The sequence below is a fragment of the Festucalex cinctus genome, chromosome 1 (genome assembly GCF_051991245.1).
Source record: "Festucalex cinctus isolate MCC-2025b chromosome 1, RoL_Fcin_1.0, whole genome shotgun sequence".
Taxonomy (NCBI): Eukaryota; Metazoa; Chordata; class Actinopteri; order Syngnathiformes; family Syngnathidae; genus Festucalex; species Festucalex cinctus.
Genome location: NC_135411.1, coordinates 22882824 through 22909461, shown reverse-complemented (window position 1 = coordinate 22909461; position 26638 = coordinate 22882824). Strand labels below are relative to the sequence as shown.

Sequence of the window (26638 nt, the reverse complement as noted above, 5' to 3'; positions counted from 1 at the left end):
AACTGCATCATACATCTAGGGATGTCGCAAAGTTTTCTACGAATATATCAATTATTGCGCAATCACTGCATAGTGATACTATTAATAATATTGATCTTGATGAAAAAGCTGCAATATTTGTTTGATCGTAGCATACAATATCAATAAAACTGGATCATGCATATCATGGCATGCTTTTCTTTATCAATTTAAATTGATTATTATGCAATTTATTTGTCTAATACAATCAATACTTTTGCAAAAATATTGCATTATATTTTCATATTTTCTTTTACATTAACAATACAATAGTATCAATCATAAGATGATGCGTCATGGTTTCTTGCAATATATTGACCATCACACGATCACTGTATCATGATACCATTATTAGAAAACATAGTAAAAGTATTTTGTTCGATTATATGGTATATATAACTGGATTGTTACTATGTATGGTATCATGGTTTTCTTGTACAGTAGCCAAAATCGATTATCATGCAATGGCAGCATCATGATACTAGCATATAGTTGGGGAAAAATGAAATATTATATTTTACCATAATATATCAATACAACAATATCATATACGGCATTTTGTGATACTCTATATCAGTATTGTTGGAAAGAACAACAACAATGTTGTATTTTATCATACTGTATCGCGATATCCGATTACATTCATTACCGCAATATTTCTGGGATGTGATAGCCTACAGTCTGATACTGTTGATAAAATACCTAAACAACTAAAAGATTCCCAGCTAGGGATTTGGGAGATCTAGACTAAGTTTTCGGTATTATAGTGGAGTGGTGTTGTAATGTATTGGGTACCTGAGACATCTGCGGCCTGAGGTTGATGTGCTTCAAATCGATACTGCCCGCCCTCAGATTGTTGAGCAGCTGACACAGCAGCACGCCGTCGCGCAGCGTCTGCGCCAGGTCGAACACATGCGCCGTGTCCGCGGTGACGCGATGGTTGACCGGCAGCACTCTGCAGCCGATCAGCCAAGCGGCGCATTGCCTCCAGTACTCCATGGCGGCCGGGCTAGTTTGAAAAAAGACAAAGTTGACACGCAGGAAAGCACCGCATGACTCCAGCTGCGTCGCTCGCATGAGCGCAAGTGGAGGATCAACTTAAGTGATGTGGGTCAAAAGTAGGCAAAGCTCCCCCCCCCTCCCACTTCCTCCGCCTTCAAGTGACATTTTTTTTTTTTTTTTTTTTAACGTTCACGTTTAGGTCACTAGGAATAATTTAACTATATTTTTTTCTCATTTTATTGATATATTAAACATTATGAACGTTTGCGTTTTGTAATGAAATTGTCTTTAAATTGTTATAATTTTGAATTGTTTTCATTTTTTTAGATGACAATTGTACAGGACTGTCTCAGAAAATTAGAATATTGTGATAAAGTCAATAATTTTCTGTAAGCAAAAATGCCATACAGTACATTCTGGATTCATTACAAATCATGAGAAGAACAAAAAGGTACCCCCAGAAAATAAGCTGCAGCATTTTGGATTTGTATTATTATTATTATTATTATTATTATTATTAGTAGTAGTAGTAGTAGTAGTAGTAGTAGTAGTAGTAGTAGTATCTATAAGGCAAATAATTGAGAAGTCCTATAAGCTACATTTTTAACGTTATTTTGATTGCTGAGCATATATGTAGCTACTTATATATATTTTGCATATTATTTAAGTATGTTAGTAAGATGCAACAGTCATTTCAATTTTAGAAGAATAAACACTATACGATACTATGACTTAAAAATAAATATAGCAAGAAATCAACTGAAATCAGACTTTTAAAAATGCATGTGAACACCTTAATTATGAGCAATAACCACAAGTAATGATTGACATGTACACTGGCCAAAGAGTCTCAAACAAGAAGCGCAAGTCCGCAGCTCTAAACATATTGTTTTGATCGTGAGATAAAAGTTGAGTTGAGAAAGAGAGACCCCCATGTAGGTATGATCATTAGGACCCGGACATAAACACAGGAAGGAAGCCATCTTTTTTCAGACCGGATGTTTTAGTATTCGTCACTGCACTGGACTGGATGACTTGTGCAGTCTGTGCAGCTATGCCCTGTTAATGCAAGTATTTTAGAAAAGTTAATTATTTTGTGTTTACTATTTCTATATCCTGGTCAAACCAGATTTACTGTGCTTCTCAATACGAACTGGGCTGTGCTTCTCAATACGCCCTGCCTAGTAAGAAAACATTGTGATTTTAAAGTACTGTACAAGATGCCTGGTACAGTACATATTTGAAGTGTGTGGATTTATCAGTTATATCATGACATTTTCCCCCCACAGGGGCACACACATCCGCGCACTCTCTCTTTAGGTCACTTTCATTAATCTGTGGCCATTTGAAATGGGCTAAATATGTCACCGGAAGTACGACATAATAAAAGCTAAAACTGTACAGTATCTACAAACTAAATCAACAAAACACAAACCGCGATTTAAAAAAGCCCCGCAGTTTCATCTAATGTTGGGACAGACGAGCGTATATAAATTGGAGACGACAGAAAGAGACGATAAGCTCTTATTTTTAAAGTTGATTCTCGTCTGCAGCTGCAGCTACTTCCGTGTTTAAAAACTACTTTACTATATAACCGGAAACCAAACAAAGAGTGAAACTAAGCACTTAAGTACCATCAATACGCTAATGTGATCAAATAAACGAAAGAAAAGAGACAAAAAATAAAGCAGAACTCACAAGTAAGTACTAAGGTGAAAACAGTAACCATGACGTTTTACTTTTATTTTCGCTTCTTTTCCGTTATTCGCCCTGCCGAACTCAAAACGCACACCAAAGTGAAAGTTTTTCCATTTTAATAATTAAATACCTACATATATGATACGTGTACAAAAAATACAGAGGAAAACAACCACAGGATGTTTTTTTAAAATTTTCTTTCTTTTCTGCTAGTGCTACTTCCGGGTTTTTAAACAAAACGTCAACGATCACGTAATCGGAAGCCCCCCTCCTTCCACCCCCCAAAATAGAAGCTGAACCGTCAAAACATAAACAGAGCAGTCGACCTTATTTGAACGCTGCTTAGTTCGTTTTCTTCTGGAAAGTTGACGCACAATGCGGCGTCTTTTTTGTCTTAGCTTGGCCGGCCGAGGCAAGGTGTGAAGATCGCAAAGCTGCCAAATAAAACGATTATACGGACGGCGCTGAAAGAGAGGGGAAAGAAGTGCGCTGAGTCGGGCCTGTGAGTCGAGGTAAAAAAAAAAAAAAAATGCTACGGCTCAGTTAGCTGTTGTGTGTATGACCAAACAGGTGTTTGCAACAACAAAAATGTCAGCTGCGCATTTGTCGATATTTTGCCAACCGCGCGCAAGCAATTTAGCTACATGCTAAAGCCAGCAGGCCTGTAAACGTTAAACCGAGTTTTAACGATGCCGTCACAAAGAGTGTGAGGGATAAATTGGGCTGGCATTAGCACGCTTGTTAGCCTGACTAGCAGGTTGCATACGCCTCCCATGCACACACTAAATGCGACAATACTCAACTTTTACAGTCAACTTGACGACTTTGAGACGTGACTTTTTTTTCCCCCTCCCCCTCCAAACATGTGTGACAGACTCGCCTTCAGGGACGTCATGGCAGAAACCGAAGGCAAATCCACGTCGCTCAACGGTAACTCGATTGCAAAACCACCTGTGGTAGCCATTTCAGCTCTTTTCTTACCACCGCTGGGTTGTTTTTTAAGGGGTCTCTGGAGAGGAAGAAGCCGGGGGTGATCATCACAAAGACGGTGACGCCTGTGGGAGCAAAGATGAAGACAAACACGGTGGTAAATCACATTTCAAACTCCCTATATTTCTGAAAATTACTACTTGGTGGTTGGTATGATAGAATTTGTAGGTACATTGAAAACATATACCTGCAAAGAGCTAAACGGATGTGATGTCACCGGGATTGCAAGGGATTTTTGGTTTACCATGGAGTATTTTACTCCAATGGTGGAGATGTGTGCATACAAGTTGGAACGTCTAAAATCACAATTATAGTCAATACTTGGAAGAAAAACACTTAAAAAAAAACGTTTGAAAGGAGTATCCGCCCACAGGTTGTCGTTGGAGATATCGAAGTTCAGATGTTCTCGTAAGTTTTCCTGACATGTTTTGCTTTATAACAGAAGCCTTAAGTGTTTTTGCTACTCTTAGCAATGGGACAAATTTCCCCAAAATTCCAGTGTGTCAGAATGCTCAGTCTGCTTGGAATGCAACTTCAACCAGGACAATGAACTTAAGAATTTAGAAAGTTGGATGATGGGTTCTGAAGAAATTGGGTTTTTTGTCTATGCCATATTTTCTTCACTTAATGATGACCTTCTTCACTGTGGTCCATGGTATATGTTATTGCCTTGAGAATTCTTCTGTGGACCATAACGTTTGCTGTAAGGTGTGACGACATAAATTTCAGTATACAAGAAGTTAACTCGATGTTCTTTAAATTTAATTGAAAGTGAATGTAATTGTGACTGGTTAATTTCAAATGTATTTATATCCTCAGTTATGAGGCTGTGCATATCCATATTATTAATTTTTTCTACATGCGCTTGTAAAAAAAAAAAAAAGTTTGAATTGCGTTGTACAGGTTATAGGACACATTAATGGTGGCAAGAGTTTTGAAATGATTTATTATGGTCTCATTTTTTATGTCATGAAAACTTAGCATGAGAAAATAGGTGTGTAGACTTTATATCCACTGTACGGACAGTTTAGAATGTAATGAACAGAACGTGTATTTTTGGAATGCCGGAGGAAGCCGGAGTACTACAAAATGAGGACTGAAGTTTAAATTTAAATGAAAATTTTTATCGCGATGTGAAAGAAAACTATTTTATGCGAGAGAATTCAAGATACATGCATTTAATTTTGAATAAAATTACCAGCTAAACCAGCCGTTGGTTAGTGCACATGTGAAGAGACTTCTCTCCTTGTCACACGCCATCATCTTCCAATTGCAGGTTTTTTTGTTTGTTTTTTGTCAAACCCTCAACTGACCCACTTTCCCGAACACTAACTTCCATGTGTGTTGCTCAAGACAACGGAGAAGCATCTGGTGATCGGAACGTGCCGGAAAGTGAGCTGAAGGAGGAGGACGATGATGACGAGGAGGAGGAGGAGGAGGAAGACACTGACAGCATGGATGGCAGCGGCCTCTTCTCTCTGACTGAGGACGGTGAAAGAGAGAGCGAGGAAGGCAGGCAAGAGAGGGCGAAAGACGGCGGGAGACGAGCCGCCCGGAAGCGGAACCGACCCTGCGGCGGCGGCGGCAATAACAACAATCGTTCCTCCAGCTCGGACGAGGACGACGACGATGACGAGGAGCTGAAAGACGAAGACGACGAGGAAGATGACGAGGCGATGGAGGCGTGGCTGGGCGCCGAGCTGCGAGACCTGCGCGGGCCGGCGTGGCGCGCCATCCCCTCGCTGCGCTGCCGGGAGATCGGCCGGGACTCGCAGCAGTTCGTGCGGCGTGTGTGCGGCGCCCGCGGCCTGGTGCAGAGGCTGGAGCTGCAGGGTCGGTTGGAGCGGCACTCGGGCTGCGTCAACACGCTTCACTTCAACCCATCGGGCACGCGCCTGGCGTCCGGCAGCGACGACCTCCGCGTGGTCATCTGGGACTGGGCCATCCGGCGCGCCGAGCTGGAGTTTGACAGCGGGCATAAGAGCAACGTCTTTCAGGTGAGGGGCAGAACACCTTCACGCATTTGACGCTTTTCGATGTCGCAAGAAGTTCCATTTCTGTGTACGTGGTTGTCGTGATACACGTATTTTGCCACTTTTCCATCGTGCCTGCATGGCCGGGTACCACACCGCACCTCACCACACCTCGCGCAACCACACCAAACCGCAACTGCCGGTTTTCCATTACAACTGGCACACGGCGAGAAGGGGGCGGCAACATTTGAACCGTCCATGCTAAGCTTGGACTCCCGCATTGCATGCGGATCTGAAGATAACATTTCCAGAGTGGCAAGTTGCGCCAACATTGAACCATATTTACAATTTAATATGAATGAAGACCGGCGGGCGCTTCTACCTCTCTCGCTTAAAACAAGGAAATAGGCGTGCGACATGGTGTTGCTTGCGGCGGCAGCGGCGTTGCTGTCGGCCAATCAGACGACAGGTGACGTCACGGCCCCGCTAGTCCCCCGACGACCGGCGCTGCAGAACCGCTGTCAAAAGGGTTCTAAACAGCGGTTACAATGGAGCGACTCGGCACCAAAAAAGTCCAGTGGAGACACTAACGTCCGGGGACAAAAATTGCTGCTTCGGTCTGGAACCGGTACAGTGGAAAAGCGCCATTTGTTGCCAGCACTGGTACCTTTTTTTGTGTTAGCATCACAAAGAAAACCAAAGTATATGTCGAGTTAATTTTTGGATGCTCAACCTCATCTTTATTTCTAGAGCGCTTCAACAACTGTATATTTCTAAGTGCCGATAGTTGGCATGTTGGCGAATAACAAATAGGAAAGGATTGGTGCAATGGGGAACCGCACAAATGCTATTTTTAGACTTAAAGGCCATATGACTTCAGCAACTTGAACAAGGAAGTAAGTCAAAAAGAAGCTCGCTCATTGACGAGCCATGCAAATCATGCTTGTTTTGTTCTCATTTATCTCCGGAAAAACAAGATGGCGAGTAAACACAGCTGTTATGGAACTTGCGGACACTACTCCAGACACAACAACTGTCCACATATGAAGGATATATTCTTTATTTGTTTCCCGAAGCCAAAAATTCAGTCATGAATGTGAACGGGGGTCAACTTGTGTGGACGTCCAAAAGAGCAGTCTAACGCCAGCGAAGTGAAGCCTTTCACCTTCATATGTAGTAAACATTTTGTTGGGGCCGGGGCAGGCATTCATGCATCCTTCTAGATGATAATCCTGCCCTTGCCAGCCACCGCTGTCACCAAGAGCTAAGCAATTGCCTATATTTTGTTTTTTTGTTTCGCGCTTGGGGGCGAGATGTTTTCTTCTTACGGTTGGGGGGGGGGGGGGGGCATGACAGAAAATTGAGAAGCACTGGTCTAGCATGACTAGCCCGCCGAGTTTGACCCTCCTCGCTAGACTCATGAATATTAAGTGTGGTGACGTCTATCGTGCAGTTCCCCATTTTCCCACTCGTTTCATTTCACGTGCACTCCAGCCTCATTTGATTTTGACATTTACACATGGCGATGTTTGTTTTGGCCCGCTAGGCCAAGTTCCTACCTCACAGCGGCGACTCCACCTTGGCCATGTGCGCCCGTGATGGGCAGATTCGCGTGGCCGAGCTCTCCGCCACCCAGCGCTGCAAGAACACAAAGAGGGTGGCACAGCACAAAGGGGCCGCACACAAGGTTCAGTACAAACCCCACACACACACTTCCAAATGTGGCATTGACACTTACTGTTTCTTTCTTTTTTTTTCTTTTTCTTATCAGTTAGCCCTGGAGCCAGACTCGCCGTGCTCGTTTCTATCAGCGGGAGAAGACGCCATGGTGTTTGGAATCGACCTGCGGCTCGACCGGCCTGCTAAGTGAGTGCTAGTGTTAAAGTAATTTTGAAACTTATTATTAATGTGTAGGTGTGAATACGTCTGGTATGAGTAATGTACTTGACCTTGAGCTCCTTGTCATGGCTGACATCAGCTGTAAGCTATTCATTTCTGAGTGTGTGCTTTTTTTTTTTTTTTTTTTTTTTTTTTTTTTGTGGGGGGGAATCAAATACTTTATTTGTATTTTCTTTTTTGTAAAGAATTCTAACAGACATGACAACAGTTTAACATATAAGCATGTGACGCAATCCAAACCTAACCTTTGAACCTTAAAAAAATGTCATATTGTTAAAAAAAAAAAATATATATATATATATATATGTATGTATATATATATATTTACATTACAATATATACAAGAAAAGTAAGTTATTAGTTATGGCAAACAGGTCAAATTAACGATAGGACAGAAGCATTTTTTGGCAACAGGTGTGCAATCCCAAAGCATATGTAGCTGTTGTCGTTGCCTGACCTACTCTTCCTTTTGTTGTGCAGAAAACTGGTGATGGTGAAGGAGGGCGACAAAAAAGTGGGCCTCTACACCATCTTTGTCAACCCGGCCAAAACTCATCACTTTGCGGTTGGCGGGAGGGATCAGTACGTCAGGTACGCATAATGGCCACCAACACGATCATATAACTCCAATCAGTGTGAAATCTGGGCCTGTTTGATTTAGCACAAATCTGTTGTACGAATGACAACAGGTGGATACACGTTAATTGTAGCTTCTGCCAATTGTACTGCCTGTCACTAAGTTGCATGTATAGATAAGTAAATAAATAGTCATTTTCTGACTAATGAAATGAATCCATACATTTGGTTGTGAATTGCTGATGTCATTGTTGCGCTGTAGGATTTACGACCAGAGAAAAATCAACGAGAATGACAATAACGGCGTGCTGAAGAAGTTTTGCCCTTCGCATCTGGTGCCCAGCGAGTCCAAAACCAACATAACCTGCCTGGTGTACAGCCATGACGGCACAGGTCGGTTGGCACACCACTCAAAACACACATGTAAATAGGAGAGCTCGGACACGCACTGCATATCAGCATTTGGCATTAGCCACCGAAGTGACTCAACTTGAATGTACTTTTGTACATAGTACAGAAAATGAAAAATATGATTTGATGAAAGTGGTAAATGGAATGCATGTATATAGCACATAATCTTGATCATATGATTACAAAGCCATATTCCCTTATCAAGGTATCGTAGTGTAGCTTGAGTTGGGCAATAAATCGAATTAATTTGATTAATCACCATTTTTTAAATTGAATATTTGGAAATTTGCTAAATTGTGAAATCGAACTTTGTCTTCTGGATTATGGAAAGATCTTATGTTCTGTTAGATCCAGATGTTATTGGGTTGTAATTTTCTCCAAGTGGCAGAATGCTGGATGCGTGGTTTATAATAAGAAACCAACTATTTAATTGTGGCAATTAACTTATTCACTCGCAGCCATTTTCACTGAAGCAACATTCACTCCCGGCTGTTTTACTGGATTTTGACTGATTTTGCAAGGTCCACAGAATATTGTGTTCTATTGCTATAAAAACATGGAACCAACCAAAAGAAAGATTAAAGTCTCTTTAATCAGGAAAAAAAGTATATTTCTATCGGTTTCTGTTTTGCAGAAATTAGCATTAGAATATAGCTAAGTTTCATCATTATTCACAAATCTGTGTAAAACTGTGGGGGAAAACTGCTTGTTTGCAACATGGCCCTGGTTGATCTCTTATACTCTGCTGCCATCTGTTGGCCATTTTTGTAATTACTACCATTGCTTCACCCGTTCTCTGCAGTTGAGAGGCTGCATCAAACCCTTCTTTATGTTCTTTATATTTTTTGGGGAGCATATGAGTTAAACATAAACTATGAATGTTGAGTTTGTTAAAACTGATTTAGAACCAGTTTACTATTATTATTGTCTGAACATTTTGCACAGGAATTATTTTTGAATAAATAAAACCTTTAAAAAAAAAAAAACGTTTATTGGATTAAAATCGTCCTGAATGACGAGCAAATAAATATAGATATTTTATTTTTTTGGTGATATTGTCCAGCTCTAAGTGTAGCTTACACCGCCGCGTCAACCCATAGAAAGATGAACCTTTGTAGTTTAAAAATAACTGACTTCAACCTGCAGAAACCCTTGGCAGTGGCAGAGCAAAGGATGCATTTTGTCTTTGCTACCATTTTAAATCCATATATTTCCCTCATCTAGCTAGTGCTAAGATAGTGTTTCTGTCAGGTCTGGCGTCCAAATTTGCAAACTCCTTTTCATTTGTTGCTAGCACAGCGTTAGCTGGCCAACAATGAGGTGTTAGCTTGGCTAAATATTCTCATTGCTATGACAGCATTAGCTGGGCCAAGTATTGCCAGAATTACTTTCGGGCTTCGGCTCGAATGAACCGCATATGTAGCTTTCACGCATGTGCACTTGCCACGATAAGGGAGACATAGTTAAACGAGACGTGCCAATATGCTATGACGTGTTTTGACTCTAATGAGAAAATCCTGATTCGCCGTTTGTTTTCAACAGCCAATTCGCTACTCAATTTGAGTCACTACTTACTTGTGCACAGAATGACGACACTTTAGAGATAATTAACACTCACCCCCACACCAATATTATCATTATTATTATTATTATTATTAATGTTATTCCTAACTCTATGACTGCCAAACATTACCCAAAAAAACAACGCCGACAGTGCCGGCCAATTTTGAGCATTTTCACTCATCTTTCAAGGCAAACGGAATATTGTGTATGATGACTACATTAACACGGTGGCTACCATATGAAAGATTGGATTCCATTCATTTATTAGAAAAAAAAGAACGTTTCTACCTTATTTCGTTCTTTAGTAATCACCATTTATAAATAGGTCATTTGAGTGACATAAGCGAAAATAGAATAAAATAAGCTTTTTGAAAAGATACATTTTCTGCACAACAGTGATGACACTAATATTTTTTGTTTAGTGATGCTCTGTGAATTAGATGTAATGTGACAAAGGCTTTGGTTATTCATGTCATCCTTGAAAACGTTCTATTTCATCAGCTTCGTCATGTTTCATTGTAATTTCATACACTGGCTGCCCATTGAAGAGAGATACAATGCTGCCATCTCCTGGCCATAGTTAGTGGGTGTTTTTGATTTCACAACTCCATTGATCAGGCAGCGCTCTACAAGACGTCGCAGTGCCCATTGATTACAAACAAACAAACAAAAAAACGTAGATGACGTTAATTAACGTTTATGGCGGCAATCATTAAGATTTTAGCATACGTCATTAAACGTTTTTGGTGGTCTAACACTTAATGTTGTTATTATTATTCTATATTGTTATTTCATATTATATATCATTTTATTTTTATTTAATTATTTTGGTATAGAGCTACTAGCCAGTTACAATGACGAGGACATCTACCTATTTGACTCCAACCACAGCGACGGCGCCGACTACTGCAGGAGATACAAGGGACACCGCAACAATGCCACAGGTGGGACTACACGTCCGACCAAATGTGTATTAGTTGCCGCCAAATCCTGCTTTTAAAAAAAAGAATTCCCCTAACAGTGAAGGGCGTCAACTTCTACGGGCCGTGCAGCGAGTTTGTGGTGAGCGGCAGCGACTGCGGACACATCTACCTGTGGGACAAACACTCAGCCCGCATCGTCCAGTTCATGGAGGGCGACAGAGGGGGAGTGGTGAGTACGGGCTGTCGGATTAGTGGACTAGAAGGGAAACTAACATCATCGTGAAATAAAAAATATAAACAAATAATGATTGTGTCTAAAGAAATGTCTAAAATGTTTACGCAAAAATGTTTTGTCCACATCTGCCAAACGCCATATATTTTTGTTGGCCTGATGTCACACAGGTGAACTGCTTGGAGCCGCACCCCCACCTGCCAGGCATGGCCACTAGCGGCCTGGACCACGACATCAAGCTGTGGGCCCCCACTGCCGAGACCCCCACTGGACTCAAGGGCCTCAAGGAGGTATCGGCTTCTCAGTTGAGGTTCCTTTAGCAGCCGCGCTTGAAGCCAAATGCGGCTTTATGTGTGCTCTACCTGAAGGTGATGAAGAAAAACAAGCGGGATCGCGATGAGGACAGCGTGCGGCACGGCGACCAGTACGACACGCAGCTGCTGTGGTTCCTGATGAGACACATGAGGAACCGACGGCCCCCGAGGGTGAGACTGAGGGCATCATTTGCTATGTTGCACCGCTGTACCTAATGAAGTGTCCATTTCAATGGTGCCTTGAGATTCAAAATGTCTGTGCAAATACTACACTGCCTCCCGGTGGCCAGGATGGGCACACCAGAAGGAGCAGCCCAATTAATGGAATTGGAACATTAAATAATGATGCACATATTTTACATTCAAGTATTTTACTACTGTTTTTATAAAGTACAATATTTATTCATTTCATCTCAAGGCACCACTGTACTGTTATATAAATGAACTCACCATGCTCACTTCTGCTCCTCTTGTCTCAATGCAGACCCGGCGCGAGGGCGCCGATGCCGACACCGACGAGTCCTGGAGTTCGCCAGACACCTCTGACGAAGAGGAAGGGGGTCCGGATCATGTCCAGTGCATGTCCTCCTGAGCCACACACGCACCATACACATACAAATATACAGTAAATACAGATAATGTCCAGTCAAAAGCAGGTATGTGGTTTAACATAAAAAAATAAAAATAAAAATAAATTTCGGGTTATAAAGGAAGAAAAAAACATATCAAAAGTTCAGGTGGGAAAGAACACCATCTAATATGTTGTTCAAAAGTTCTGAATTTGGACAATGAGGGGAAAAAAAACTTGAAAATGCAGTACACATTCTTTCAAATTGACAGTCAATTGTCTTACTTTGGGAAAAAACAAACGGAATCCTGCTTTTCTGGAAGACTACAGAAATCCGAATGTTTACTTGTTAGGCAGAAATTCCGAGATTTTGGACCATTTTAAATGAAACAAACTCTAAAAACAATTAATTATCAAAAGTAATTATCGATTAATTTGACAATCAGTTATCAGCTCGTCGTCGTATCTCCAGAAAAATGTTTAAGACAGTAAGGGGGTGGGGGGAGTCACAAAATTTTGCTGTCAAATTGATAGGATACATACAATAACATGCATAAAAGTAAGTACACTTTATTGGTCTCAAATTGTTTATTATTGACACACTGGCAGTTTGATCTTGTGGTAGACATGGAACACACACATCATTGTGCTGGTCCATTAAAATAGTGCATGCCCACATTTTGTGTCTCAAAAAAAAATTAAAAAAAATCAGATAAGTAGGGGAGCAACTTTTGACTGACTTTTGTGCAAAAAAACAAAAAATGTATCAGATAAAAAGGAAAAATCAGCAAATTTATTTTTTCCAAACTTGGTGTTAATGTAAAACAACAAAAAAGTTTGTGATTAAAAAAAAAAAAAAAAAAAAAAAAAGCACAAAAATGTGTTGTTTTTTTGTTTTGTGTCCAAAAGAATAAAAAAATACTGTAGATATTTGTGAGAATAATGAAGATCTGAACAGTTTGTCTACAAATTGTCATTTTGTGTCCAGAAAACCCACCAAGAATTTTAGGAGAAAACCCCTCTGAAAATTTGGTTTCCAAAGGCAGTGATTTTTTTGGGGGGGGTCCAAAAATGTGGACAACAATGAGGAAAATTAAGAGTACAATTAGTGAGTGGGTTGTTAACCAAGAATATTTTGGACAATAAAGCGGGATAAAAAAACAAATTTGTTGTACAGTGTTTCTGATTTTTATGATAAAAAAAAAGTTAAATATATTGCATGAAAACGGAAAAGCTTTTTTTGTGCATTCTTGGAAATAACCACAATGTTTTTGACAAAAAGGAACAAGCAAAAAAAAAAAAATATATATTTTGTTTCCAAAATAAAAAAAAACGTTTTACAACGATGGAAAAAAACAATACAATCTTTTGTATCACATCAATGAAAAACTGACAGTGGATGAAGTGAAAATTTTCAATTTTGTTTTTGTTTGTTGCACAAAAAAATGCTTCACAAAACGACAAATTTAAGTTATTTTTACATCAAAACCAAGAAAAAGATCTTCCCTCAAAACTTGGAGGTAGATGCTTTTCATCAGCCATGCATATACAGGATTTACATTTAGTACCCTAAAATGGACACAGCATATCATTTGGCACATAAATAAACAGAAATCCAGTGACCAACAAAATGCATTTCCGGTGTAGGTGTATAAAGAATGGCAATACCTGCTTTTCACTGGACAATCATGATGCGTACATGCACTCTTTGGCATTATTGACACACTGGCACACACACATAAGTCAGACAGCAATGGTGCAGACTGCTGGCCACTGTACGAAGACATCACGTTGTTTCCGATGTCCCCCGTTTTTTTGTTTTTTTTGGACTGCTGCCTCCAAACGTACACCAGCACGTGGCCACCCTCCTTCCCATCGTAACGAGTTCCATCTCCACAGGATTGCTGATGTCCACCCCTGAAACTACTGAGTGCACTTTGAATCAGGGATGTTGACGTTTGACACATGCACTAAAGAGTGATTTTTATTTTTTTGTCAGGGGTGATTTTATTTTCTGCAGCACTTGTAAGTCTTCTCACTTTAGGCTCTTCCTGCATTCCATCTTTGACAGGAAGCTCAGCTCCTCCACTGCATGCGCCAAGGATGAGAACCTTCTTTTTTTTTTTTTTTTTTTTTTTTACATCCACCCTCACCTCCTTCCCCACTCCCGAATGGATTCAGCACAGTTGCTTTGAAAGCGATTGCTTCAGTTGACCTAGCAAATTTTTCAGTAGTATGCCCCTTGGAGTCAAAATGGTCCGATCTGTTGCTGAATTAGAAGCAGCCCATTGGCTGGAAGCTGGAATGGGTATCAGGGGTGTGGGATTTTGAAGGAGGGTGGTAGTTTCTTCGGACATTGTGCTTGCTCGTTCTTTGTGGTGTGAGAGCAATTGAAGCCCAGCGTTTTTTGTTTTTTTTCTCGTTTTCTGAGAACTCTTAGTTAAATTGTACATATATAAATAAACTGTAAAAAAAATAAAAAATAAAAAAAAATCAACATTTAGAAGATGCTGTTTGATGTCAACGCAAAATGTTTGAAGATGCAGAGAGGTTTATATTCGATACAGATCCAACATGCTCCTTTTTTCTTCTGTTGGCCTAAAAGACTGTCCTTTACAGTATTATGTTTGCATTGTACACAGTACTGTATTGAATTCAAATTTTCCCACCCAGAGGCTTACGATTATGAAACATATACTGGTTCTGTTGGAAATCTGTTGAAGAGTTTGTGCAATAAAACAAAGACAGTACTCTTGATGCTTTGTCTTGTTTGGAAATGCACAAAACGTCTTGTTAAACAATTGGTTCCTCTTGCTAGGTTCATTATTTCAGAACTATGCATCTGAAAGGGCTTGTCTTTGAGATGCATGTTTTTTCCAAGGAAATTCATGACATTTAAACTACAAGGTAGTAGAAAACTGGCACTGATGGACTCTTAATTACCATAAACAGGGATGCGCCAAGTTTAAAATGCTGTTATAAAAAAATAAAAATAAAAAAATCCAACCACATCAGAACACACTTTTAACTGAATGAATTTTGCTCTGTAGGAGTGTTATCATCATGGTACAAATTAAGCTATTTGAAGGCACCGCAGTATTCCAATTGTGTCACAAAAATCTGAATCTGGTCGTGTGAACCAAGCAGTGTAACTCAAAACCTATTTGAATTTTGCGCACATTGTGTTTGTGGGAATTTTTCATCTGAAGGCCCAGGAACTTTTGACCTCTTGTGCCAGCATCTCTGTGACTGGAAGATGACCCACTGTGTTGTATTATTTCAGTTAGGTTAACTTTGCACAAAAAAAAAGTTTGGGTTCAGGTGAGCATTGTGTAGAAAAACAAGCCCCATCAAAACTCCTCTCACCTCCATATGCTCTTCATTTTTGATGAAGGTACCCACGCTTCCCTGCCACCAAGACGTCCTGAAACTTTTGCCTGGTTCTCTCCCCTAGCAAGATTAATATTGGCAATGAAACCTGGAGATTTTTTTTTTTTTTTTTACATTTTTATTTAACAAACATGTATTTACAAACGGGTGTCTGACCTTTGAGCGTTATATTCTTTGTGCGCTCATAAAATAAAAGCATCCAACGTGCTCCTTAAGCATAATGCAGAGATGTGAATCGTAAGAGTTATTCCTTGTATTGCAGGAAGAGCTGCAGCCTCTTGCGGTGTGCTGCCGACATGTCAACGGCTCTGAAGGGGTACAAAATACTATTAGTATGAATATGCATAGACTGTAGCACTGACATAATAGCGACTCACTTGAGGTGATCTCCAAAGGTGGTGGTGATTCGGTAGATGGCCGTCTTGAGTGCGGCTCTGAGTGCGAAGCGCAGCATCTTGTAGGACTGCTCGCCCATACCGCTCGCCGTCCTCACGGGCTTGGTGGATACGTGAGGCAGCTTAAAGTGTCGGTCCACTGCCTGTAGACACACCGCATTTGTTTTTTGTTTTTTTTAGTATAGTTTTAATTTTTTTATTAGTTAAAATACTTTTTTCAAATTTGTATTGTTTGCTTAAAATTTATGAGAAAAGTGTTGAAATTGTAATTCTGAGTTAAGATCCTGAAACTAAACAAATGTTCTCTGAAATGGCAAATGGTACACTTTAAAATAAATAGTACCCTACAAGTCTCGCCTAGCAACAAGTGACGGCACACATTTGTAATAACCACACAACAGGAAATTGAAGTACTGGTAGGCTGTTACCGCCGCTTTACATTTTGACCATACAAAATATTAAATTAAACATTAAATGTGTAATGAAAATGTTTCATTTATTTTATTTACAGCAAATAAAGCAAGCAACTATTTAATTAAAAAATAGATTTTTATTTACGTGTGAAATTTGACATTTTTAATGAATAAAAAGTCCATTATTAGATAAATGAATGAAAGGAATCAATACCATTTATGTAGGGATGGGCGAGTACCGATACCACATATTTGTATCAGGCCGACATCAGGCCTTATTTCAAGGTACAGTATTGGTACTTGTGAGAGTAGCACCTCTTTTGGCCTTTTTATAAATCAGAAGAATAGAATATTGCTATTAGCTGCATGAAATTTTAACGGAAAAATGCTACATTAGGATACACGTCTTTATTTTTTTTTTTATAATTATGTCATTGTTTAGCTTTTTTTTTTATATAGAAATCATATGTATTAAAAAATAGTGTTATCGGGACTACTAAAGAGTACTCGTACTGGTATCTGTCTGGAAAAAAAAGTGGTATCAACTCTCGAGCATCACTGATTTTAGATAACCATTTTTTGGCAATGTGAATGCCAGGATTGAAAAACATTTTCCTGTTCTAGTTGTTACAGTTGGGAAATAAGCTCAGAGCGCACTACGGTTCACTCCAACTGTTTGCAAACTAAGTGTGTTGCCCCTTCGGAACTTCAGAGCGCACCAAAGACTTGACTTGACTTGGGACAGAGTGCGCCGGGCAGTCGGAGATGGAAACAGTCCAAGCAAGATGCGAGAGGGTTGTGGCCTGACAGGAGTTAGAAATGTCATTCACCATTCATGATGTAGCGTGGATAATTCTCAAGTTGGTAAGTCATAAACCTTTTCTTTGGAAATTTGTGGTTTCGTGGCGCGAGGTCTGGGGCCTTCTAGGGTGGTGGTTGTTAGGCTTGCTAACGCTGCCATTAGCTAGCGAGTAGTTTACACTGAGCCGAGTTACAACCAAAACACAACTAAACAACACACTGGTGCATTTGAAAATTAATGGGAGCAGCCTCTCCAAACATGCGCACTCTCAGTGTAGAGCGTATTTCCAAGCATGCCCAGTATAAAGCTGACCTCTTGCAGCAGCAGCATACTGCTAAGGATGCTGGCTAACGACGTCTGCACCACGCCGAAGTGGTCCTCTGAGAAGGAGGCTTGAACCAAGTTGGACAGGCCTGGAGAGCGCTTACATGGTTAACTAATAGACATGTTTATGTATTAAACATGGGAAGTGAAAATTGTATCGTTTACCCTCCAGTGCCCAAATGTGGGCCTGGCTGTCGGCAAAGAGCGCTTCATTGGTGGCTTCCGGAAGCTGAAAAACAGAACAAGTTCAGCATTTGTGTGAAATGTACAGTAGTGTTTTGTGGTGAGCTCACCTGGTTGAACAAATATGTTATCAGCACACGCTTGGACAGGAAGCTTTTTACCTTGGATAGAGTAAAGTTAGCGTTTAAATGAAGACGTCGTGACCTTTCAAGCATAAAACGCCACAGCTGCCATTTTTTGTTTTCCACAACAGAAAAAGTTCAGCATTTGCGTGACATGTACTGTCGTGAGCTCACCTTGTTGAACAAATATGCCTTCCTGTCCACGCGTGTGCCGTCCACGCGTGTGCCGTCCAGGAAGCTCTTAACCTGTATGGAGCAAAGTTAGCGTTCACATGAAAACGCCATTTTCTTTCAAGCATAAGATGCCATTTTTTGTTTTGCACAGCTGCTTGCAAGGAAAAACTGAAGTGCGTGCGTGCCTGGTCTTTCCTGTTGCGGGGGAACTGGGCCAAAAGATCGGCTCGGTCGTGATCCTGCTTGGGACTGGGCTGCTGTGGGCTGCCGCTGGACTGTGAATCTGTACCAGTCCAAGACGTTTGCCAAATGACTACAAATTAACCGCAGGCTCCGGCATGTACAGCGCATCAACTTACCTGCGGCGGTGGGCCACAGTCCGGGGTTCCTCCTCATCACGTGGGGGCTCTGCACGTTGCCGTGCCATGGCGAGCCCTGGCAAACCGACTCAGTGAGACGCCGCAGGCCGGGTGAGGGGAAAGAGTTGTTCTGGTAGGGCGGTGTGAACGGCGCCGTCAGGGGGCTTGAAAAGACGGAGTCTGGAGTTTTGATTGGGACGCTTCTGGGAAGTGTCAGATCCTCCACACCAGAGGATACTTTCAGAGGTTAAAAAGAAGACCGGCATAAATCTTTAAATGGTTTGATATGTTAACCAGATAGAAAAAAAAAAAAAAAGTTGGAAGAGTTAGGTCGAACAACACTGAACATTTCAGGAACTACAAATATCAAGAACTAAGTCACCAAGCAGTGAAAGTCTTGGGGAACTGCAACGAATCAGGAAGTTAAAGTCCTTGGAACTACACAAGTACAAAATCCTGGAGCTACAAGTACAATCAAATAAGTAGGTAGAACTATGTACCAGGGGGGAGGGGGGGGGAGTCTCTGAAACTGCAAGTACTAACAAGAAAAAAACTCCTTGGAACTACTGTAGTAGTAGCAAAATTCCTGGAACTACGTGTCTCGTGTCAAATTTCATAACTTCCTCTAAGTCTACACTCTTGTGTTTTAAACTATTTCAATAATAAACGGTTAAAAACCCCTAACTATAAGTACTCTAATTTGCATATTTCCAGATGAAGCAGTTCTTCAGCAGACGTGACGATTTATGTACCTGAGGATGAGGCCGACGATGACTTCAGTTTGCTGCTTCCTGACGAAAGCGACTTGGCCTTGCTGTTGGTGGCCCCGCTGTCGTGATACGCGACCAGTCGCTGGGTCAGGTCGGCCAGAAGCGACTGACACTCCTTGCTGATGGCGTTCCAGTTGTGAGGATGTCCACCTGATGGAAGGCGGTCAATTTCATCAATGAATGTCACGTTTAAAAATGAGTAAATAAACCAACCTGGCTGACTCAGGCTGAAGACCTCGCCGCGCCGCAATGGCGAGTGCTGAGAGAGCAGAGCCAAGTCCTGCAGGGCTAGGAACTGTTGGGCGGAGAGACTTCAAGTCAACTTCCAAATATGCCAAAGGACCTTAGAAGGAAAGGTGATGGGCTACCTTTAATATAGCTGACTGTGAGTCAGACAGAGCTCTGGGTAGACACTGGTGCACATCGTTCGTGAAAGATGACTGCACTGGGAAACTGTAGCCCTGTATACACAGAGGAAAATAAAGTCGGATCCATTTCATTTCAGCTGAATTATTAGGGCGATTAAGGCACAACATATGGTAAACTGCCCTATATACATATAGTTAGCGCTCAGTGATACATGAGTGCTGGAGAGAGTCACTTTAAGAGAGACGGAAACCTTGGGCCGAAGTAACCAACACTGAACAAATCCAACTGCAAATATTAAAGGAAGGCTCCTTTAAATTTACATGTATGGCTTGATCGGCAGTAAATAGTTAGTTTAGCTACGAAAAATGCATAAGAGCTGAAGAATACACCCTTATATTGATTTATTTAACTTTTCTTCTACATAGAAGTACTTCCGTGTTGGAACGCCCCCAAGTGGTGACGTAACAAGTGTGTATACTCGCTTGGCGAACAGTAGTTCACGCAGACATAACAACGAGGAGGACACAAACGTCACTTATGCCTTTGTGTATTGCAAAATTTTGCAAGGCGTCGGCAAGGAAAAACCCGCGAGACCCCCCCCCCAAAAAAAAAAAAAAAAAAAGCTACTTGAGTAGACAATGGTTTGCTAAGTGCTGTCAACCTCCCGGCAAGGACAAGCAGGCGTGTGCGCAGCGAACATTTCAGGCATGAGGACTTCGAAAATATTTTACAATTTGAGATGGGGTACGCCACACGCCTAATACTAAAGCCCAACGCAGTACCGAGTATCTTTAAAGAACCAGACGTGGGAAATAATCAAGCCGATGGAGGATCTCTGGCGGCTACTTCCGCAACTGCTAGCAACACGGAGCCTTCACTCTCACCAACAACCGGCACAAATCGAGGTCTACCTACGGCCACTGCAAGATCTCGGAGAAGCGTAGCAAATTTAAAGCGAAAGGTAGGCATGTTTAGGGGGGGGGGCATTCGTTATTATACTGCACGGACTGTTTTATTTCATAATTCATTTGAGTGTGAACATCGTCAAGTACGGGGATGAGGACGTTATGTTGTGTTCTGTCCCGCTGTTCTTCCTGTGGTGCATTCCAGTTTCATTTGCATTTCTATTCATTTCGTTCGCATCCAAACCATTGATAACCAGCCTAGGTAACGGTGTCTCGCATTTCCTTAATTCATTCTGTCTATAAATAAACACAGTTAATACACAACCTTCTTACAAGCTTTCGTTTACATCATCGGGACTCCACGCAAAAAAAGAAAAGGAAAATAACAGCTCGGGGAAGTTGGGTGCTGTAACGACGATACAGTATATATAATATTATTTTTTCTTTTTCCTGAAATAACTGCAACTGCACCAGTGCTGTGTGCATCATACAGTACGATTTGTTATGTATTTATTATGGACGCTAGTCACGTCATAATACTCAATTTATCATAACAGTATTATTAAAAATGGGTCAATAGTTTATTTTGTGCCCGAAAAGACCATCTGGCGCCACAACTTTCACATCCAAGGCAGACTGTCCTTCAGTAGGGTTATTTTGTCGTGTTGGCTCGAAGCGATAAGGTTTAATCCTTCCGGGTTTGACGCTAGATGCACGGCTGCGTTTCATAGTGTAGCGTCGTTTACACACTAGTGACGTAAACATCCGGGTTATCTAGTCACGTGTAACAATCATGCCGGTTTAAAAGTTATTAAATGTACATAAAAAAATAATCACGTTACCAAATTAATTATTGAAAAAGTAGCAACTTTTTGCTGCTGAAAATGGATGAATAAGTAAAGTGTCCCTTTAAGCTTCAGCTAAATATTAAGAATGGAACGTCCCTGAAAATACAAGTATCAAAGAAGACTGATACGCATACCAAAAAGTAAAAATTCCTGGAACTACAGGTACCAACAAGTATGAGTACCAAGTGCGGGAAAAAAAATTCCAGGACCAACAAGTAGTCTTATCTTAAATGTAATGAGATTTGTTTGGACCATAAATGAGACATTTTAACTATTAATATTATTAATATTATTACCAACTGCGAGATGCAGCCTGGCCAACTCTAAGGCAGCTGCCTGAACCATGTTTGCAGCATTTCTATCTGTCTGGCATTTATTTCATACCGCTTGTCGAGCGTGGATCATTTTTGTTAAACCCCTCTTTAGTTACGGTGTTGAATGAATGGACCATGTCTTTAAGTAAAAAGTCTGTGATTTGTCGGTGCTGTTTAGACGGGTTGCGGCAACAACGGCGAGGCACTGTTCTGTATCTTCTTTTTTTTTTTATAGCCGAAATACTTGCATATTTCAGATGTTAACTTTCTTTTGGGGACTAAATCCACCCTCGCTTCTCCCGCCGTCCCTCCTACTTGTACTTGTTGCCACTGTCGCCTGTTACCCCGGGTTTTCACCGGTTGCGGTGCGGTCCGGCGACGCAAGCAATTAGATTCCATTCATTCGAATGGTGCAGTTTACACCGCTTGCGGGTGCGTTGCGTGTCGACTGCGGAAGGCCTGCGGCGTGCCGCAGGCCTTCCGCAAGGATAGACTATTTTCTATTTTTGCCGGACGCCGCAGCGGTAGGCCTCCGGCAAATGGCAAGCTAGCACAAAACACATCGAGCGGGACAGGAAGACCGAGGCAGTTTCAAAATAAATTTCCGGTTACCTTTCAGAATAAAACACTCGCCAGCTCCTATTTCGCAAGTTTTTCAGCAAAACGTGACGTGGGCGTCGCCGGGCCATGTGCTCATTCACGGTTTAGACACCAGCGAACATGGACGAGGAGAGGTTTATATTGGAGGTGGAAAACCACAAAATAATATATGACACGGCACATCCTTTTTATAAGGACTGTAATGTATTGTGAGTTTGATGTTCGCGATTGCTTGTTGTGCCCGTCTCGCTTGCCGTACTGAGCGGCAGCCGGACGCGGAAGACAGAAATAAAGAGTGGACCCGCACTGACCCGACTCTCGTTATTAATATACTTTACAAGGACAACCAAAAAAAGGATGCTGCATGGAATCTCATAGCAGAAGAAGAAGAAGAAAGGGTTAAATCAAAAGAAGTCCACCTCTCGTTGTGAAATGCCACATGATCGCGCGCGCGCGGTCCCGCGAGACACGTTGGGAAGTGGTCGGCGACGGAGCTGCCGGACCGCAGCTGTGCGGAGCCGGTGTGGATTGACAAAAAAATTGACCCGTCCGGAGCACGCAGTCAAGACGCACCGCACCGCAACCGCACCGCAACCGCATCCAGTGAAAACCTGGGGTTAGTGTTTTCAGAGCAGACAGCTGTGAGAGTGGAGGGGGGAGGGGCCGGTGACTGATTAGTAGGAGGGAGGGAGGGAGGGAGGTAGTGAGAGAGCGAGGAAGGCTTCCGCGGAGCATGGAGTAATTGCAGCTATTATGAAGCAAAACAAAAGTTTGCGCGTTCAAAAAAATAAAATAAAATAAATAAATAAATAAATAAATAAATAAAATAAAAACATTGCACGTCCCGCGATGTGACTATTGCGCATGCGCACATCGCAATCGCGATTTTCAAACGGTACATCGTGCAGGCCTACTATACAAAGATGTGAATAATGTAGTCGTGGGTAAAAGGAGAGTATAAACACACACACATGCACACACCTCCGTGATAAAAATCCTGAAGAGGACCAAGGTGATGGACCAGGTGAAAAGCAGGAGGGTGGCGGTGAGCCACAGGTGGTAGAGCAGAGACAAGTCCAGAAGTCCGCTGATGGTGTCCAGACGGGAGGTGGAACTGGAGGTGGGAAAGCGAATACTTGTGAATATTAATTGTCACGTGTGAGGGAGGATATTCAGAAAGTGCACCAACCTGCTTAAGTCAAGGTTAAACATATTACAGATCCAATCTCTTGGGATGTGTCCTATCAACACAAAGATGAACAAGGCAGTGTGTTACTTCATATAGAGCAGCGGTTCTCAGCATAGTCAGGGTTCTGGACCACATGGATATTTTGGATCGACCCAATTAAAATAACTCTTTGTTGCAGCCCTAATTGAATTACACTTATGAAGCATTTGGAAATGGAGCAGAAAAAAAGTAATGTTCCGCTCTGTACCTTCAATAGACAAAAGTTTCAGTCACATTTGAGTAAAACAATCAGATTTCTATTAATGCCGATTGGGGTTGTCACGAGAACCAATACTTCAGTGCCAAGTCGATGCCAAAATTCTGAAAATGTGAGACGGTACTGCCTTTTCTCCAATACCCGAAGTATCGTTGGTACCGAGGCGGCAGATCTGGCCGCGTCTTTTTCCTGTGTTATGGCTTGACAGTAAACTTGAACTGGGAGTGGTACTAAACATTGTGAAGCTGAATTGAGTTTAATGCCAAATTACACTGTTGGGTTTTTTAAGCTCGAAACACCAGTGTATCATTTTTTTTTTTTTTTTATCATTTTAGGTGACTTTTGAGAATTGAACTCAGACAGACAAAAGAAGATAACATACCCAATAAGAAATACACCATAATGTAGTTCCTGATAGAGTAAAGTGCTTGAGTGGCACTGCTCTTCACCACCAGCAGAAAGGACCTCTTAAAGCGAAGGTATTTATATTGCTGAGGAGAAGAGGGAAAATTTAAATTAGGAATACCAATTCACTCTGTAAAGACATGTCCAAGGGTGCACATACCTGAACTGTGTGGAAGGACACGTAGTTCTTGTTATGGACAACACCAAACAAGTTGTGCGAGAAGGCCACAAAAGCACCCGCCAGCAGGAGGATGAGGTGGTACTCGTTCAGACACACACGATCGGAACTGTAAGACGGTTATTACCACAAGTGTTAGCAATTAGCGACTCTCAAAGGTTGCGGTCGGGCAGACTTGCATGATGCGGCCACATGGGTAGATGAGCATCTGATAGCGACCGCCGATGGTGACGGCGGCGCGCCAGGCCACGATGATGCCCATGGCGCAGTGGAGCAAGGAGTTGACCACGTGACGCGGGTGCAGCAGCTGACCCAACAGAGCAATTTTGGAGCAGGCCACGGTGGGGATGACTAAGAGGAAGCGGAACACAGATCAACAACTACGAGGACAATCTATTTTGGGGAGGGGCTTTTTTTTTTTCTTGTTTATGAGAAAGCATGGTAACAGTGATGGCAAACATGCTTGATGATTACCATACATACAATGGGAAATTCTAATACAAATTTTCCCCTGTAAATGATTTCAAAATTTATTATTAACCGTAGTTCTCCAATTACATTATTACAATAATGGTGTTTTTTCTTAGAAAACAATTGTGTGGTTCTGGTGCTCAATAGTTTATGAAATATGAACATATTTACTGTACGTTCCATACACAGATTAATATTACCAATCAAATGCCAAAGAAAATAATATGTATCTGAAAGCAGAATAGGTGGAATGACAAGAGAAGGTTCTTTCCCCCGTGTCTGCATTAAAGTCAAAAGGTTTTGTTTTTTTTAAAGTACCAAAACCCAATGCAACATGGAGAATAAACAGACATTGCATCTGACATTACATCAGAAAGGCTTTATTTCATTCACACCGTCTGATTTGAACCCCACTCACCTGTATAATTTTCAAAGATCAGGACACCAACTGTGATGGTGACAGCGCACAACAGGACAAAGGACACAATGCCACTGCTGCTTGTCACGAGGGACAAATATTCTGTATAGGGAAGGCATTTTGGTTTAATAAGAGTATTGAATGACGAGTTGAAATACAAAATGGTGATCGACTGACCTGATAGGGTCTGGATTGGGAAAAGACTGAACCTGCAGAGGATGAAAAAAATTGCTGTGGTGGGAGGCAACAATAAGACTGCCCAGGCTATGCTGGCTCCAGCCCTCCAGCAAATCACCTATATACAGGATGCACCAAAGCACAAACATTAACAATTTTCCATTTAGTTATATTTGCACTTACTGTAATTTGCGTAATCATTTCACTAAAGACTTCTGGGGTGCTCTCTAAGGTTTTATTATTAAACGGAGTTCCAGGTGGTCACCGTTTGAGATTTGGTTTTAAAGTAATAATTTTTCAAAATAAGGTATTTAGGGATTTCAACAAAAGTTACATTTTCAAATTCCAAGGCCGGTGCTCGTGCAATAAATACAGTATGGATTTGTATGGTCTTGTTTTTGTTACATGATGGTGGGGCCAATTTTTCTGGATTTCACAGAGTTGTGGGGCCCACCCGTTCTTGTGGGGCCATTTTGCTGGCCCCCCACAAGTTTAGACCTCTTTTTGAGGGTAAAGACTTGGTTTTACAGTTTAGGTTTCAATTGGGTTATGGTTGAGGTTAGGGTAAGGAATGGGGGTAGGCAATCATTTTTTATGGTTGGGGTTATGGGAAGGGGATAGGAAATGCATTATGTCAATGAGAGGGCCCCACAAAGATAGCACCGTGAGGACGTGTGTGTGTGTGTGTGTGTGCACCTGGTTAAGACTGTAAAAGTTAGCTACTTTCCTTTCCTACCACAACTTTCATTTTCCTTCCATCATGTTTCCTAAACTCCTACCTTCCGTGCATTCTTTCTTTCTCCTTCCTTTCATCTTTGCTAGACACGGCAACATACTACGCCATAACTGATTCATTCCATGATCGACTGCTCAAATTTATCTCTTACTTAGCAAAACCATTAGGCTGTTCTGATTATATTATTTTCCTGTAATGGTACAATGCAAGGAAATATACAAAAATACAGTGACTCGCATGGCGTTTCAACTCGTCTTGCTCCCGTAAATAGTAGTTTAAGCTACAGGCTAGCTAACGTCGGTTGTTTAACAAAAGTCGTGCTTTTAGAAGACATAGACTCACCTTGCGGACAAACCAACAACTTTGTCCCGCAGAAAACATAGCGGAGAACGTAAATTATTTCTTCTTCATCAAAATTTCCAAGTTGCCATCATGCCGCGCCACTTTCGTTCGAAGGACCGCCGGCTCCGGAAGGACCCGAGGTCCACGAGGGTCTCCATATATGTGCCTGTTTCAAAATGGCGTTTAAATAAAAGTTTTGTATAAATCTGTCTAATGTAAGGACTACTTTCAGGTGTGTCGTTAGTGTTCTGAAAGAAATATGATATTGGGTTAGACGTGCGATATAGTCTGTAATATTTATCCAATATTTATTTATATAAGGCATCGTGAA

The 26638-nt window shown here is 41.5% G+C and overlaps 3 protein-coding genes across 5 annotated transcripts in view; 1 reads left to right on the top strand and 2 right to left on the bottom strand.

Moving 5' to 3' along the window:
* The window catches only part of LOC144020435 (guanine nucleotide exchange factor VAV3-like), a 46305-nt gene extending 44783 nt beyond the window's left edge, over window positions 1–1522 (bottom strand). The window contains exon 1 of the mRNA XM_077523923.1: window positions 814–1522. Within this exon, the coding sequence (XP_077380049.1) occupies window positions 814–1095 (282 nt within the window). The 5' untranslated portion in view covers window positions 1096–1522. The remainder of the gene's footprint in view (window positions 1–813) is intronic.
* A 1467-nt stretch (window positions 1523–2989) lies between these two features.
* dcaf8 (DDB1 and CUL4 associated factor 8) lies at window positions 2990–14917 on the top strand. 3 transcript variants are annotated; one of them, XM_077523769.1, is made up of 14 exons: window positions 2990–3230; window positions 3593–3648; window positions 3722–3805; window positions 5062–5224; window positions 5318–5705; window positions 7228–7368; window positions 7453–7547; window positions 8061–8171; window positions 8419–8549; window positions 10967–11074; window positions 11152–11282; window positions 11456–11575; window positions 11654–11770; window positions 12084–14917. In XM_077523769.1, the coding sequence occupies exons 2-14, from the start codon at window positions 3612–3614 to the stop codon at window positions 12189–12191; spliced, it is 1734 nt and encodes a 577-aa protein (XP_077379895.1). In that variant the 5' UTR covers window positions 2990–3230; window positions 3593–3611; the 3' UTR covers window positions 12192–14917. The 3 variants fall into 3 exon arrangements, with proteins under 3 accessions (XP_077379895.1, XP_077379886.1, XP_077379878.1); XM_077523760.1 differs by having other exon boundaries at window positions 3722–3802; window positions 5062–5705; XM_077523752.1 differs by having other exon boundaries at window positions 5062–5705.
* Window positions 14918–15652: 735 nt separating this feature from the next.
* On the bottom strand, window positions 15653–26449 carry ndc1 (NDC1 transmembrane nucleoporin). Its single transcript, XM_077523741.1, has 19 exons — window positions 26308–26449; window positions 25230–25347; window positions 25053–25154; window positions 24343–24514; window positions 24146–24272; window positions 23963–24071; window positions 23325–23376; window positions 23117–23249; window positions 19468–19560; window positions 19313–19394; window positions 19082–19249; window positions 18330–18566; window positions 18156–18253; window positions 17971–18042; window positions 17785–17835; window positions 17657–17720; window positions 17480–17580; window positions 15935–16095; window positions 15653–15865 (listed from the first exon to the last, which is right to left on the bottom strand). The coding sequence occupies exons 1-19, from the start codon at window positions 26344–26346 to the stop codon at window positions 15802–15804; spliced, it is 2043 nt and encodes a 680-aa protein (XP_077379867.1). The 5' UTR covers window positions 26347–26449; the 3' UTR covers window positions 15653–15801.
* Window positions 26450–26638: the final 189 nt, after the last annotated feature.

What these genes read in the sequence shown, in the direction of transcription:
- dcaf8 (XM_077523752.1), top strand. Translation starts at nt 3,612, where the DNA reads ATGGCAGAAACCGAAGGCAAATCCACGTCGCTCAACG. An exon ending in AGGGCGACAGAGGGGGAGTG is followed by an intron (nt 11,283 to 11,455) that starts GTGAGTACGGGC and finishes GATGTCACACAG; the next exon opens with GTGAACTGCTTGGAGCCGCA. An exon ending in GGAACCGACGGCCCCCGAGG is followed by an intron (nt 11,771 to 12,083) that starts GTGAGACTGAGG and finishes GTCTCAATGCAG; the next exon opens with ACCCGGCGCGAGGGCGCCGA.
- ndc1 (XM_077523741.1), bottom strand. Translation starts at nt 26,346, where the DNA reads ATGTTTTCTGCGGGACAAAGTTGTTGGTTTGTCCGCAAG. An exon ending in TGTCCTTCCACACAGTTCAG is followed by an intron (nt 24,072 to 24,145) that starts GTATGTGCACCC and finishes TCTTCTCCTCAG; the next exon opens with CAATATAAATACCTTCGCTT. An exon ending in TCAGGATTTTTATCACGGAG is followed by an intron (nt 19,561 to 23,116) that starts GTGTGTGCATGT and finishes CTGTGTATACAG; the next exon opens with GGCTACAGTTTCCCAGTGCA.